This window comes from Culex quinquefasciatus, chromosome 2, assembly GCF_015732765.1.
Source record: "Culex quinquefasciatus strain JHB chromosome 2, VPISU_Cqui_1.0_pri_paternal, whole genome shotgun sequence".
Lineage (NCBI taxonomy): Eukaryota > Metazoa > Arthropoda > Insecta > Diptera > Culicidae > Culex > Culex quinquefasciatus.
The window spans coordinates 195,191,517-195,207,421 of record NC_051862.1 but is presented as its reverse complement, the minus strand read 5'-3'; the positions used below and the strand labels follow the sequence as shown (position 1 = coordinate 195,207,421).

Genomic DNA, 15,905 nt, shown 5'->3' with positions numbered 1-15,905 from the left:
ACACACATTGCCCATCTACAAAATGTAACAGGACATTTTTCGACGTGTGACGTTACACTTGCAAGTGTAGTAGTGAAAAATATGTCCTACCGAATAATCAAGATGATGATTTTTTTAGATTCCTTCTACTGATCTTCCGTGCGCGAGAGAGGAGAGCCATGCTCCTTTCGGATTTTTTCTATTGATGACCACCCAATGATCTTCTTTTGATGATGATTATTCCATCGCTGCGAAGGAGCAATCCTATGCAAGTGGTAACGACCGTTTTTCATTTTTGATCGGATTCTTCCTATGTTCTCTCTTTTCTAATTCTTTCAAAGTCTTTAATTTTTCTCATTTCTTTCTGGATAAATTTAAGTCACCCGGCTTTTTTAGCATGGTTATTAGGGTGGTTCAAATCTGAACTTGAATTTGAAATTTGGAAAAATGGCCAAAATGTATGGAGAAAAGCAACTGTTTTAGTTTTTCACCTGTAGAAGACGCAATAATGATCGAATTCTTACCAATTCTCTGAAGATCTTCATTGCATTTGAAAAAAAACTTTCCCGAAGACACCATATTTTAGAATTCTTTGCTAAAAAGTTATAAGCCTGAGCTCAAATCTGAAATTTTGCCTAGTTATGTGTCAATATACCAATTGTAGATAAAAGGAAGACACTAGTGGTTGGTACTAGCAATAGTGGCCGACAGCTATAAAGTCAACTTCGTTTTATGTCTCAATATTTGATTTAAGGGAGTAGCCCCGAAAAAGCCCAGATTTGAACCACCCTAATGGTTATGCAAATTCAACTTCAAATTAACCTACGAGCAATTCCAGCTCAAATCAGGAATTTTCTGGTAATTTTGTACCCGACCCTCACCGATTTCAATGAAACTTTGTAGACATGTTATCCTAGGCATATATAAGCCATTTTTGTGTATATGGAGCCAATAGTACTCGAAAATAACATTTGGCTATCAAAAAGTGGTTAAAGACAAACTTGTAGAAAATTGTACGGGCTATCAGAAAAAAAAAACACTGAAACAAAAATACATGCCACTTCTATGAGACTTTCAAAATTTTTGACGAAATAGCCTAAGATGTTACAAAAAGACTGACGAAAAATGCAGGAGGGTTTGTCTCTCCTAAAAAAATACAAAAATCATTTACTAAAACTGTTTTTTTGAAAAGTGGTCGAAACGTCAATTTTTTTTAACAACCGATAGTGGGAATCAATTCCAGACAATTTTATATTAAAGTCTCCATAAGGGTGTAATATGGTTGCATGGAAAAAAATAAAGTTGTCCAAATTTAGTGAGCACAGCACTTTTTCAGTTCCTATTAGGGTCCTCAACAACTCCCCAAAGTTTGGGACCGATTGGTTTAGTCCTTTCTTTGCGCAAAGCGATTCAATTTTCCATAAAAATTTGTATGGAGAAAACCATTTTTTTGGATTTTGATATTTATTAAGTCCACGTTTCATGCTATATCTAAACCGGACTCATATTCGGATGCTCTGGAATATGCTCTACAACTTTCCAGAAGAGAGTATGGTGCTAGCTTTCCCCTAAAAAAAGATACAGCGTGTTCAAAACTCGTCTAAAGCGTGTTTTTTGCTCGAAAATCACGTTTTAGACGAGTTTTGAGGGCGCTGTATCTTCTTTCAGGAGCAAGTTAGCACCATACTCTCTTCGGCAAAGTTGTAGAGTACCTTCTAGAGCATCCGAATATGAGTCCGATTTTGATATGGCAATTGTTAAATATAAAAATCCTAAAAAATGGTTTTCCCCATACAAATTTATATGGAAAATTGAATCGCTTTGCGCAAAGTGAGGACTAAACCAATCGGTCCCAAACTTTGAGGAGTTGTTTAGGACCCCAAAAGGAGCTGAAAAAGTGCTGTGCTGGAAAATCGATTTTGATATTACACCCTAGTCTCCATATTGACCATAATGAAAACAGTATAATTTTTTCAGTGTGGTAGAAACCTAGATAGTAAATAAGCTTACGTAAATATCAAAATGAGTCAAATTGAAAATCTGGCAAAGACAAAAATTTTCACAACCCCTCGGGGTCTTTTGTGGTCTCTATTGAAAGTTTCTGCTCGAACCTAGGGAGTCTGAAGGCATGAATGGGTAGAGCACCAAAACCTTTTTTTAACTCCAAGGAACATTCTACTCCAGGGTTCGAACTGATGACCTTTGGATTGAGAGTCCACCACCGACCGACGTTTTACTTCCCCATCTGATGGAAGGTTGGAGCAGATGGGAATCGAACTCATTATTTTGCGCGTACTAAGCGGACAGCTTAACCATTCGGCGAAGCCTGCTCCTGAACGATCTCATTTGACTCAAATTCAGACACAAAATTCAAAATTCACAAAGTGAAATTTTTCCAAAACCTTCAGATGATTGAGGCTGGACTATATTATCATTTCAAGCAGAAATTTAAAAAATAAAACACGTTTTTTTCGAAGGTTCAAAATGAAAGCAGTCGTACCGCCCGCTCCGACACGAGGTATCGAAAAATGGACTTTGAATTTGTGATCTAAGACTAATGTTTTTAAACTGTCACTCAATGAGGGGTAAGTTGGCGGAGAATGACCCATGATTAAAATGATTCATAAAAAATCACTCTAACATCACAATGTCAAACTTACGCGATATCTCTTTCTCCGCCGTTACTAAGTTCATCGAGATCATGCCTTTATTTCACACCACACCGCTGCTGCAGGCAATGATGCTAAACAAATGGACTGGCACGTTCCGTTTGCTTGGCCGCCGAGGCATACGCTTTTACGCTTCGACCCTTGAAAAGAGGTCAAAAAAGGGACCATATTGCCCTTTTAATGAGAAACACGCGTGACCGTTATCCCCCGCAGTACGAAAGGGTCAGGTAATGTTATGACTTTACGTATTGTTTTCCCTCGCGTTACGGTAGAGTTATTTCGCCGGGAAGCGTAATATTTAATACATAATGTTTTATTTTTGTTGACCTCGTCAAGGTAAGATTCTATGTGTCAGCAGAGCAAAGATGAAGAACCGTTTTCGCCACATTGCCCAAAATGCTCATTAGCGAGGAACCTCATTTAGCTGGGGAAAAGAACCAAGTAGAAGAGCCACTTGCGAGACGTGCCCATTTTTCCGTATATTCTCTTTTTGTTTTCCTCGTGCCCTCAGTGAAGAAGCTCACAGCAGCAGTGCCACTCTTTACTCCATGTTACGGGGCACTACTCTGGAAAGCCCACCAGGGCAGACATAATTGCACTCAACGGCCGTTTGTTCACGGTTCATGTTACGGCGGATAGTGGGATTTGGTGGTTCAAATGGTGGACACAAATTTTAACGGAAAAACTTTAACTATTTTTAGAGATCATCAAACTTGGATTTTTTTAAAAAAAAAAGCATCAAAATTTCTGGGCACCCTACTGTGCATCTTTTGCTTAGACTAACTGACTGTTGGCATGTACAAGCTCTCAAGTGGCTGACGTTTTTATGTTTTCACTTCTCGCTGGCAAAGTAAAGTATACAACAGCTAGCTCTCAACCCCCAAGTACTGGTACTAGTATCACTTACAAGGAGGTGCATGTATAACAGAGGCGTCCGGTATGGATTTGTGTCGTGTAGATACCGATTTTGAGGTTGAAATTATTTATCAATTAATCTTACATCAACCGAACAACAAGCCAAAATAAAGCAATTTGCAATATAAATATGAACACCAACTTCCATGCATTCCTGAGTACAACCCTGTCCGAAAGGTTAGGTAGCCATTTCCTTCCTCTATTTTTCCACGTGACATGCTTCAGGCGCCGACGCTCACTCACGTGGCTCTCACAGGATCAACGCTGTCGTCGTCAACCGAGTGTGAGTCAACCCGCGTAACCCCGCACCCGGTGCGATGACTTGGAAATGCTTTGCTTTTAAGAATTCGTGAAAAGCTGCGGTCTCAACACGGCAAAACACTTATCATTTGCGCTAGTCCCTGGCAGGAATCGCTTCCCGTCGATTACGCGAGTTGGTTGTTCTTTCTGAGGCGAGCTGTTGTCTTGAGGAAAGCTGGTGACAGTACACTGTTCTTGGTGTCAGAAGCAGTGTTTTCTTGTATATGCATCAAATTTTGTATAAATTTCCAAACAAACTTTCATCAAATTTCCCCCAAACTTACCAAAAACCATTACCCAGTTTATGGTGTGTGTCGCATGATACGGTACAAAGCTGCGGAAGTAATAGCATTTGTATGTTTACCTCCTCGAGGACCAAAACCTTCCTCTCTCGTGTGCCATAACCTAGGATTGAATTAAATTTCCATAATGAACAAGCTCAACCTCAGGGTGGGGCGGGGGAGTTGGTACGTGTGCTTTTCCCAGCGTGACAAATTTGGTGCATAAACTTTGTCGCCGAAAGTTTACGATTAAACTTTCCAATTCAGCGAACTCGCGCGCTCATTTTGGCTTGGGATGTAGGGTAAAGTGTTGGAAATTGGTCAATTTAAAATGTGGTGATTTTCTTTTAAGTTTTTAACACTTTTAGGAGATTATTATTATTGTTGTGTGAAAAAATAAAAAGATGTGATCAAAAGGAAACTTTAGAACCTGAATCGAACCAACTCATTTTATCCTATAAGAACCTAGAAATTAAGAAGTACCTTTATTTAAAGTTTATCATGATTCTCCAGAAGAGAAAGGTGGTGCTTTAGGGTGTAATATCAAAATCGATTTTCCAGCACAGCACTTTTTCAGTTCCTTTAGGGGTCCTAAACAACTCCCCAAAGTTTGGGACCGATTGGTTTAGTCCTCACTTTGCGCAAAGCGATTCAATTTTCCATATAAATTTGTATGGGGAAAATCATTTTTTTGGATTTTGGTATTTATCAAATCCACGTTTCATGCTATATCAAAACCGGACTCATATTCGGATGCTCTAGAATGTCCTCTACAACTTTGCCGAAGAAAGTATGGTGCTAACTTGCTCCTGAAAGAAGATTTAGCGTCCTCAAAACTCGTCTAAAACGTGATTTTCGAGCAAAAAACACGTTTTAGACGAGTTTTGAACACGTTGTATCTTTTTTTAGGGGCATGCTAGCACCATACTCTCTTCGGGAAAGTTGTAGAGGACATTCCAGAGCATCCGAATATGAGTGCTTCAATAACTTCAAAAAATCTTCACTTAATTTGAACGTTTGACACAAAAAAATACCACAAATTAAAAAAAAATCCATCAGGTTTATGGATAGGCTCTATATATATTTCGAAACAAAATGTAGGCACGCGTATTTTCGTTTACTGAACTGCACTTTTAATAAAGCTAAAAAATCGCTAATCTGCCCATGTCATACCATTTTACATTTTATTGAATTTCATATCAAAGCAAGATTAAACAATCTTGTCCAGTCACATGAGTAAAATAACTTTAATTTTATGTGAAATTTAGCCCATTAAACATATTTTTTATGGGTTCCGACTCAGTTTTCAAAAACTTTATTCAAAATCATTTTGCCAAAATCATATAATTTTTAACAAAATCAAAAATGTTATTCTACACGAGAAAGAAAACAAAAATAAGTAGTTTTAAATGTGATTGCGAATATAAAAAACACTCTTCATTTTATTTTAATTGAAACAAAGCTCGATTCTTTTAATTTCTTTCAAAACTTTACCTTTCCAATAAAATACAGTCCAGACTCGATTATCCGAAGGCCTCGGAAAAATTTCACTTCGGATAATCGAATCACAAAAAATTTCTTTATGTAATTTTTGATTTTTGAGCATGTCTAATTATTATCATTTATAATAATATTAATGTGTTTGACTTCTTAACTACGCTAAAGTGATTTAGAAATTTTGAATCCAAGATGGTGGCCAAAATGGCGGTGACGAAATATTGAAAAATTGCATTTTATTATTTCATGGGCAACTGTTTAAACTTAACTAAAATGGGATCGAAGAACTCGAATTTGATGTTTAAAACAAAAAAAAGATAAAAAAGAAATAAAAAAAATTGCTCGTCCCATACAAACCTTCGGACAATCGAGTCTGGACTGTACAGCGACTGAAAATATTACTAAAATTAGTTAGTTTCTAAAAAAACTAAAAATCTGAATATTTCTTCAAATGGTTCATTTTGACAAACATATTTATTCAAGGTTTTGAATTGAAAACTAATTAAATTTAAATAAAAATAGTATCTATGGATGAAATATTTATTAAGTTGCTATATGAAAAAATATTTGAGAAAATTGATAAATTTCACAAATTTTACGCCGTCCACGAAATCGTAAAAAAATAACTAACCCTTTTTAAATAATTAAAGCAAGGTAGGGACCATCCATGAACCACGTGGACATTTTTTTGGGAATCTTTTACCCCCCCCCCCTTCGTGGACAATTGTCCATACAAAAAAAATCTTTTTTGTATGGATCGTGGACAATCGCCATAACCCCCTAAAGTGTCCACGTGGTTTATGGATGGTCCCGTATTTACTCGCTTAATTCTACAGCAGACCATAAGATTATTTTTAATCCTTTTTGAATTTGATAAATTATTTTGAGAAAAATCGTTACATTTTCACACAAACATAAAATTTTATGGGATTTCACGGAAAAAGCCTAATTTCGCGGACTTCACGCTGTCCGTGAAATCGTGAAATTTCACTAACCCTAGTTATTACTAATATCTAGGCATAGTAATTTTTCACGCTCGAAAATTGCTAATTTCACGGGGACCTCAATTTCAAAACACGAAATTTCACGCAAATTTCGCGAAACGATGAAAATGTTAAAATAACTCTAAAGATCTTAGGTTTAAATCACAAAAACGACTTATTATGTTTCATTATATATTATTCGTCAATAAAATAAAATAAATCTTTAATAAATTTGAACGTGACACAAAAAAATCTTCAAATTTTCAAAAAAAATCCACCTAGTTTATAGGTGAGCTCTATATATATTTTGAAATAAAATGTTGTGCATGCGTATTCTCATTTATTGAACTGCTTTTTCAAACATTCGTCTGATAATTTTTTTTTTTGCAGATTTGCTTTATTCATTGCATTTCAACAGATTTAACAATCTTGTCTAGCAAAAAAATAGTGATATAATTAGAATTTTTTTGCGACATTTAGCACATTAACATTATTGTAAAGGTTTTATCTCCTTTTACAAAATTTATATTTTATGTCAAAAGGCAAAAATAAAATAATTTGTAACGAAATCGACATTTTAATTCAAAATAAAAATAAAACAAAAATAGTAATTTATCATTCACGGGAATCATCCATTCAAATAATCAAATATCTTTAAAATTAAACAGGACTCAGAAAAATCTGTAATGTTTTTAAAAGTTGATTTTAAAGCTTTCATTTTATTTTGAATGAAAAAAAGATGATTCTTTTAATTTCTTTTGAAACTATACCTTTCAAATAAAATAGCAGAAAAAAATATAACAGCGAATGAATTACTAAACTTAGTTTCTAAAAAAAACTGAAAAATCTGAACAAAATTAAATTATAAAGTCTGTATGAATGAAATATTTATTGTGTTGTTATTTTGAAAAAAAAAAAAATGATTTGAGAAAATTGATATTTTTTACGAATTTCATGCCGTCCGCGAAATCACCAAAAATCACCAACACTATGTTAGTCATCAAACAAGGGAATTCATTCGCTCAAGTCTACAGTAGTTCATAAGATTATGTTTATTCCTATTTGAGTTTGATAAATCATTTTGAGAAAAATCGTTACAGTTTCACACAAGCATAAAATTTCACGGATTTCGCGTTAAAAGCCGAATTTCACGGATTTTACGCTTTCCGCGAAATCGTGAAATTTCACTAACCCTAGTTATTACTAATATCGAGTATATTTTAAGTCAAAATAATTACGTGAACGTGACATGGATATGATTTGTTTTTCCAAACATTCTAAACATTATTGTTCGTACGTGTGTTTGAAATTCTTGTTTAGAATTTTGGAGGGATTTCATGAAAACAATGCAAATTAAAAATTAAAAAGGAGAACACAAAAGTACATTTTTTTGCACAATAAAAATTGTTTACAAAGACAAAAAATGAGAACAAAGAAAAATCTAAATAAAAAATCTAATAGCAAATTTAAGCAGAGCAGGGCTTAAAAAAACATAATATGGAAATTTTTAAATAAAGTTAAGCTTTAGATAAAGTGCATTTCAATCTAATGAAAAGCTCAAATAATTTTTAGATTTTGTTAAATTGAAAGAGAAATACATTTATTACCGTCATTAGGGGTGACATTGGGTTAAAAAATATGCAGAAATTTGTAAGATCCAATCTCACCACCAGACCCAACGGTACCCCTGATGACGGTACATTGAAGTAGTTACTTAAACAGACATTTCAATATTTGGCGATATAAAGGTGTAACAACCTTGATGTTGTTTTGGGAATGGTGAAAAGTTGTGTTTTTATAATACAGAATAATTACTAGAATTATTTTCTGTTATTACCTAAAAAGGTACATGGTGTATCTTTTGCATACTTTTATTTAATGCAAATAGGCTATTGCACATTTTATTTAAAGTTTTTACCCAACTTTCCCTCTTTCAAAATTCCCTTTAAAAACGATGGAGCAAAACATAGTCAATAGTTAACATATTTTTTTCAAACTTGTTAAATGGATTGTAATCTAAACAGAAAACATTGTATAATGCTTATTTATTTTTTTTTTACGACTAAAGACTTTTTAAGATCTTAACAAATTTCTAATGTTGGGAACACAGATCGGTTAAAGACGTGAATGTTAAAGAAACAAACATTATCATCAATTCAATGATATTTTGAAAATTTACGATAATAGCAAAACTGTTATCTTGATGTACAAAGCATTGTATGATACTTTTCGCCTTAAAAGATTTGAAATTAATGTTTATACGCATCGTCACTTGAGCGATATCTTGTTACACATCTGATGTAAAAAGATAGGACATGTCACAATATAGCACACAAGCGACGTAAATTCAAATATTTTTTCATTCAAATGTTGAAACCATAACATGTAACATCAATTTTTTTCGTAATTTGCCTCATTTTAAGGTTTCAATGTCTGAAGTGCATAAAGTATATCGTACTTTAAGTATACAATTGGTAAAGCTCTTTTCCAACAAATATTGATTTTTCCAGCCCTGCATCGCCCTCAGCAGGGTTGGCAAGAGTATTTGCGCTTCATTATGCTCACGTTACGGTCTAGTCTGGAAACGCCTCAGGCAATACCCAGAGACAGCAGCCAACAGACTCTTTCCACATATATACTTACTGTCGGATCTGCGGCAGTATCAGCGCCGATGTGTGCTTGCAGGCCTCCACGCAGGACCGCCTCAGCTTCCGGATCTTCTCCCGCAGCTCCGGGCAGTCCCGCGACTGGCCCACGTGGATCAGCAGGTCCCGGAAGAGGGCCACCTCGCTGTTGATTTCCAGTATGAGCTGAAATGGGAGGAATTTGGGAAGAATAAACATTTTAGATTCTATATTTTTTTTAATCATTTCTTAGAACTTTTAACATTTTTTTTTCTCTTTCAATTTAACAGCTGGAGAAGGATGAAACCATTAGCGCTAATTAACAATCTTTTGCATGAATCATTTCACCACATCAACAACTATACGAAATGCAAAACCTATTCGTCCGTTATACCTTTTCATCAAAGATCCAACTAGACAAAAAGGATCCCTGCAGAGATGCCACAGAAAGCATGCTTTTGTGCAGGACACTCAAAGAGAAAATTCATGGATTATTCATACATTTAAATTTTTTTATTATTTTCTTAGAAAATCTTGTTTATTAAACAATCCTCAACATGCATAAAAATTAACACCAAAGCTATCTTAAAAGATACGATAAAAATATCAAATTTTATTTTTTTAATATAGTGCCAAACTCAATGTTCGTATCAAAAGCCCCCATATATCGCACACATTTGCACTCACCCGTGCACATACTCTCAACCCGGGGTAGAGTTCTAATTAAAAGGCTGGATAAATATCATTAATTAATGATAAGCGCAGTGGGGAACCACGTGCAGAGCCAACACTACCGCTGGGAGACTGCCGTGGTGCGCAGGTTGGCCAAAAAGATCCTTTGTCCGCACGCTCGGCTCCTGGATGACGTTTCGATGGTTTCGTCATGGGAAAATGGAAAATTCACTGATGTGTGCTGTGTGTGTATGTGCACACCTCATTGTTGAACGTTGATGGGTAAATTTTTGCTGTATTTCATCAACGTGAGTGTGACACGCGTGTACTCAGAATATTAAATCATGGGCACCAAAGTGGTTTGGTTAGAGCTAATTGAATAGTGGTTTTTCTGGGAAAAATGAAAATGTATTTTCGATGATATTGATATGCCTTTTTCTAGCGCAAGAAGAATTTTTATATTTTTAAATTCAACTTTTCAAAACCAATTTGACAAAAAATACATTACTTCATTGATCATGACTCGTGCCTTTTTCGAACTGTCAAAAATCCACCAAAGCATCTACCGGTGGATACTTTTCTACCACAGATTTTTGTGCGATCAATGTGGTAGATGCTTTGATGGATTTTTGACAGTTCGAATTATTTCAAGAAAATCCACCGCGGTTAACCAAATCAAATTAACATAAGCCCTATGGTCTCTAAATTATCTTCATGTACTCATACATCTTGAAAGAGATGCTAATTCTTCCGAAAATTAGTGGTCATAACATGTAAAATAATTCATCCTTACTTTGAGCCGTGTTGTTAAACATACAATTTTGCTTATGTCAGGCTGACGTTTGGTGAATCATGCACATAATTTTCTTTTTGTGTAGAGGTTGACGTTCAAAAATAATTGTTGTACTTAATTAACAAACCATCCGAAGAAATCCTTCCCGGTGTACCTCGGATAAAACAAAAACATCAAAATCTAATTAAAATCCTGCTGCCTTTTTGTCACCTCTTGTCCATATTGCCACTGCTACTGCTAGTGGAGCATTAAAACTACCTGCTAGTTGGAGGGAAACATTCCCGACCTTATTTTCACCGTGGAGTGTCTACGTTGAGACACATTGCAACGTACCCTTTTCCCGTCCCGTATGAGATGGCCTTTCATCCCTAATCTTCCGAGCTTCATCCGACGACCGCCGCACGTTTGATCCGGCATCCGTCCCGGAACAGACTTGGAGTACGTAGTAAAACAACCCCTTTTAGGTTAGGGTGGTCTTAGTAAAAAAAAATTCGGCTTGAGTCCATTTTAAGGTTTTGAAAACTTCAAAAAACATCAAAATCGTTAGAATAAATAGCCACATTTTAAGATCACCCTAATTCCAGCAAGGATCTGCTGAGGAATCAAGAAGGAGAAGGTAATTGCCAACGGCTTGGATTAAACAAAAACAAGTCACACCGACGTGCCAAGCTCGCAAAGATAAACTCGGTAGGCACCATCACACTTCAGTCAGGAGAAGAAGACACCTTAGCTGGTGAACGGATTGTAGCTGGCTCTTCTATATGTGGCTTGGGTGTGACTATATTGTACTAAAGGGGATACAACACTAGAGCACGCATCATTCCAGTTTTTTTTCAAGAGAGTGTGGTCTACTCTGGCGAGGTACCTGTACGCATGATTAGTGGGAGTTTTACAATTCACTTTAAGATTGGGCACTATACACATTTTGTTATGAAGTATGCGGTAAATCGGCAATTTGAGAAAAACATAGTACTGAGCAATTAACTACCAAAACCGGAAATGGATTTTATTTGTATTTTTTTATTTGGCTCAAACTTTATGGGGGCCTACCCTATGACCAAATATGCTATTTTGTGTCATTGGTTCACCCATACAAGTCTCCTTACAATTTTGGCAGCAATCCATACAAAAATGATACGTAAATATTCGAATGACTGTAACTTTTGAATGAATTTTTTGATCAATTTGGTGTCTTCGGCAAAGTTTTAGGTATTGTTGAGGACTATTGAGAAAAAATAGGTACACGGAAAAAAAATTGCCAAGATTCTTTGATATGTTTTAGGGGACAAAAACCCGCAACTTTTAAGCCATAGAGAAACATGGTCAAACAATCTGCCGCCGAGTTATGAATTTTTGGAAAAATAGTGATTTTTGGGAAAAATCTAAATTTCATGCAAAAACAAAACTTTCGGTGGCTATATATTGAAAACAGAGCCTTTTATCAAAAAGTCTACTGAGTACTTTTCGATTGGAAATTCAATTGTACATTAAAAAATTACGTCAAATTTGTTTTTGCATGAAATTACGATTTTTCCCAAACATCACTTTTTTTTCAAAAATTCATAACTCGGCGGCAGATTGTTTGACCATGTTTCTCTATGGCTTAAAAGTTGCAGATTTTTGTCCCCTAAAACATATCAAAAAATCTCGGATATAAAAAAATATTTTGGGAAATTGAGTTTTTGTGAAAAAAACGTTAATTCCAAAATCGGCAATTTTTTTTTCCGTGTACCTATTTTTTTTCTCAATAGTCCTCAACAAAACCTACAACTTTGCCGAAGATACCAAATTGTTCAGAAAATTCATTCATAAGTTACAGATATTCGAATATTTACGTACCATTTTTATATGGACAGCTGCCAAAATTGTTTGGAGACTTGTATGGGTGAACCAATGACACAAAATAGCTTCTTTGGTCATAGGAAAGGCCCCCACAAAGTTTGAGTCAAATTTAAAAATACAAAAAATACAGATGGTCGAAATCGGCCGATTTCGTAGAGAGTTGCTCTACTACAATTTTTTTAGAAACTGGTGCCGAATGATTTCTATTAAAATTGCTATTACAAAAACTTCATAAAAAAAAAACGAAAAAGTACCTTTTGATATTTTAATGAATAATATATCATCGTAACTTGGAGATTATACCCCAAAATATTAATCTTTAATCGTTTAAGCGCATAGATCTAAGGTTTTTTTTCTCAAAAAATATTTTCCCTAAAGAGCACTCAGCTAGCAAAATCTAAATTTTGAAATATGTGCCCTCCCTGCAAAGACTTATGAATTGATCTCAGCTGAAAGGTTCTCCAAATCTCTGAATTGCAAATGTAACAAAATATAACAGCCACAAACCACGCGGACACTTTTTTTTTAAATCTCAGCCCCCTCTCCATCGTGGACAATTTCCATACAAACAAAATCTTTTTTGTATGTAGCGTGGACAATCGCCTAACCCCCCCCCCCCCCCCCTCCTTAGGTGTCAACGTGGTTTTATGGATGGTGGTTTTTGAATTAACCTATTAAGGGGTTACATACACAAAATTTAATATTACAGAAAATTTATTAAATCCACTAAAAACATGATTTCAAGCACTTCTGAATGTTTCAGGAAGATATTTCATGATTTAACTGAGAAATAGACTTTTTAAACTGTAAATTTTTCCATGCCCAAGGCGAACTGTCAAACTTTCTGAGCGTTTTTCTCGAAACACCGAGTCGATTTACGGGTGCCACGATATCTCAAGATGGGATTGACAAAATTGGCTGAAATTTGGGGTGAAGACTTTTAAGAAATATCTCGTATGCAAGACGGTTCCCAATTTTTAAATTTTATTTTTTTTAAATACAAAAATCAAAAACAGTCAATTTTTTATATCAAAAACAATAAAAATATTTATATCTTTTTTTTTTAAACTGTTTCTTAATCGTCTTTCGTCATGCACACGGGACTGGTTTAACAAGTACTCACCAAAATTTTGAGCCGATTTGGTCAATGCAGTGTTGAGATATCGTGGCACCCGTTTTTTGAAACTTCAAATAACTATATCTTGGCAATGAAACGTCCAAATGTCTTCAAATTTGTTTTTTTAGTAGATGAAAATGTATTTTTAACACTTGTAGTCCCAACGGGGTCAAAAAAGTTTGAAATGAAATTTCACCGGCTCATACAACTCTTGGAAAAAAAAAAAATGGAAATGCCTGTTTTTATTATAGCTTAAGGTAGACGACATCTTTTTTGGATCTACCATGTTGGAGGTGATTCTTGTCATTCTTCCGGATCGAATGCAACAAGAATCGCCGGTTGAAGTTGCATTTCCAATTTTTTTGACCCCCTTGGTGCTTCGCGTAAGTTTTGACCCCGTGCTACAAGTATTAATGCCCTGAAAACAGATTAAAAAAAAAACAAATTTGTGTTCATACTAACCTCTTACATTTTTGCTGATTTGCATGTATGTAACCCCTTAAGCAAAGAATTTGGATTGAATATATATAACCTATTTATTATATAGTTAAGTGATAAAGGTTATATAATTTTCCGAATTGTATATAAAACATGAAAAAACAACAAATAAACTGCTTAAGCGACCTTCAGGTCTTTGTTGCCTCTATTACAAGTTTTTGTTCGAACCTAGGAGTCCCCAGGATTTGAACCGACGATCTTTGGATTGCGGGTCCGACTGCTGACCAGCGACTCCACCGGAGCAGGCTTGGTTTGGTTTATTGTTTGTACTTATACAAGAAAGACAACTCCTACACCTAGAAGAGCTTAACGGCCTAACAATAACTGGAAGGCAGGAGCATGGGAATGAGAATCGAACCCATGATCATCCGCTTGCAATGTAAACAGTGTAATCATTCAGCCTGCCACTTATCTAAATTTAATTCTGCTAACTTTTAATACAACTGAATGTTAATGTATTATCATAGAACTGCTAAATAAACATTTTAGAGAGGATTTAACGTTCCCTCCAAATTTTGGCCAAATCGGTGTTTTATTTGAGTTGCTTTCCGTAATGCTGCCAACGCTATTAAATCAATCAACAATTTTGAACGCAACGATTTCAAGTGCTCTCCAAATATACTAATAAACCAAAGCGCGCCAAATAGCACCAACCAAAACTAATGCAAAATTCACGGGGCAACTCGTGCCGATTCACCCAAATGGATTTCCCGGTACGTGCAGCTGCTGAAATCGTGTTTATGTTCCTCCAGTTTATTCTACCCCGTTGGAAGTCAGGCAGCAGTTGATGAACAGTTTGATCGAAACTACACACACCGGAAATAGGCAGCGAACGGCGATGAAGGGGTTGCAGGTCTTTCATCATTCGGTGCGGTTTGCCGGAAATGGACTTGGCCCGCGTTGCCTCGGGGAGTGCGGAGTTCGTTCCGAGTAACTCTCTGCAGCCAGCAGCTAGCTCAGTAATGGATTTCGTGCCACTCAAGTGTGGAGCGTTTGTTTTACACTTTAAATTGGAACGAAATTGGAGTGGGTAAAACTTTGAGTAAATTGGTCGGTGGTTGATGGGGGTAATTGAGCTGTGTGAATAAGTTTAACTATTTTGGGTGCATTGAAAATAGCGAGTTGTATTTCAAAACAAGTTGTGAAATATTCCCAAAAGTATAAACAGCGTTTTTTTTTTAAATGACCTGCTTAACTTTAAATTTTTAATTCTACTTCTGCCTACACATAACCATCTCCTCTCGATACGAATCGGTCCGCGTCCCTATCTAAGCTTTCATCTATTTCCGACGCCTCCGAGTGGGTCGTACCGTCCCACGGAAAAGCAGATTTTCTCACCCTCTCACTTCACCATCAGTGCGTGCCTCGAGGGAATCACTCTCCGTTGGAAATGATTCGAAAAACGATACCTTTTTTTGCGTACTTTCCTGGACTTCAACCCAACCCGAACCCAGCTGGAGTTGTTGTTGATGCCGCTGTTGGTAATGGCTTCGGCGATGATGATGACACTGATTGCGACGGTCGTTTGTAAGGTCTTCTACTTTTTTTTCTGTCCCGCCTCGTTTTGTGGGATGGAAATGTTGACGATCAACTTTGGACGCGTTTTTTTTTCATCCTTTCGAAGATGTGTGAGATGTGCTTTTTGCCGTTTCCGTTTGGAAACAGAACACTTTTCCGTTGTCACACTCGCGACGACAACGCGCCCGCTGGCATTTGATTTTCGAATGGAGTCGAA

The 15,905-nt window shown here is 35.9% G+C and overlaps 1 protein-coding gene across 10 annotated transcripts in view; it reads right to left on the bottom strand.

Moving 5' to 3' along the window:
• LOC6039836 overlaps positions 1 to 15,905 on the bottom strand; it is a 195,366-nt gene that overhangs the window by 33,533 nt on the left and 145,928 nt on the right. For all 10 annotated transcript variants that reach the window (XM_038254182.1, XM_038254181.1, XM_038254183.1 and 7 more), the window contains one exon: positions 9,268 to 9,434. In XM_038254182.1, the coding sequence (XP_038110110.1) occupies positions 9,268 to 9,434 (167 nt within the window). The remainder of the gene's footprint in view (positions 1 to 9,267; positions 9,435 to 15,905) is intronic.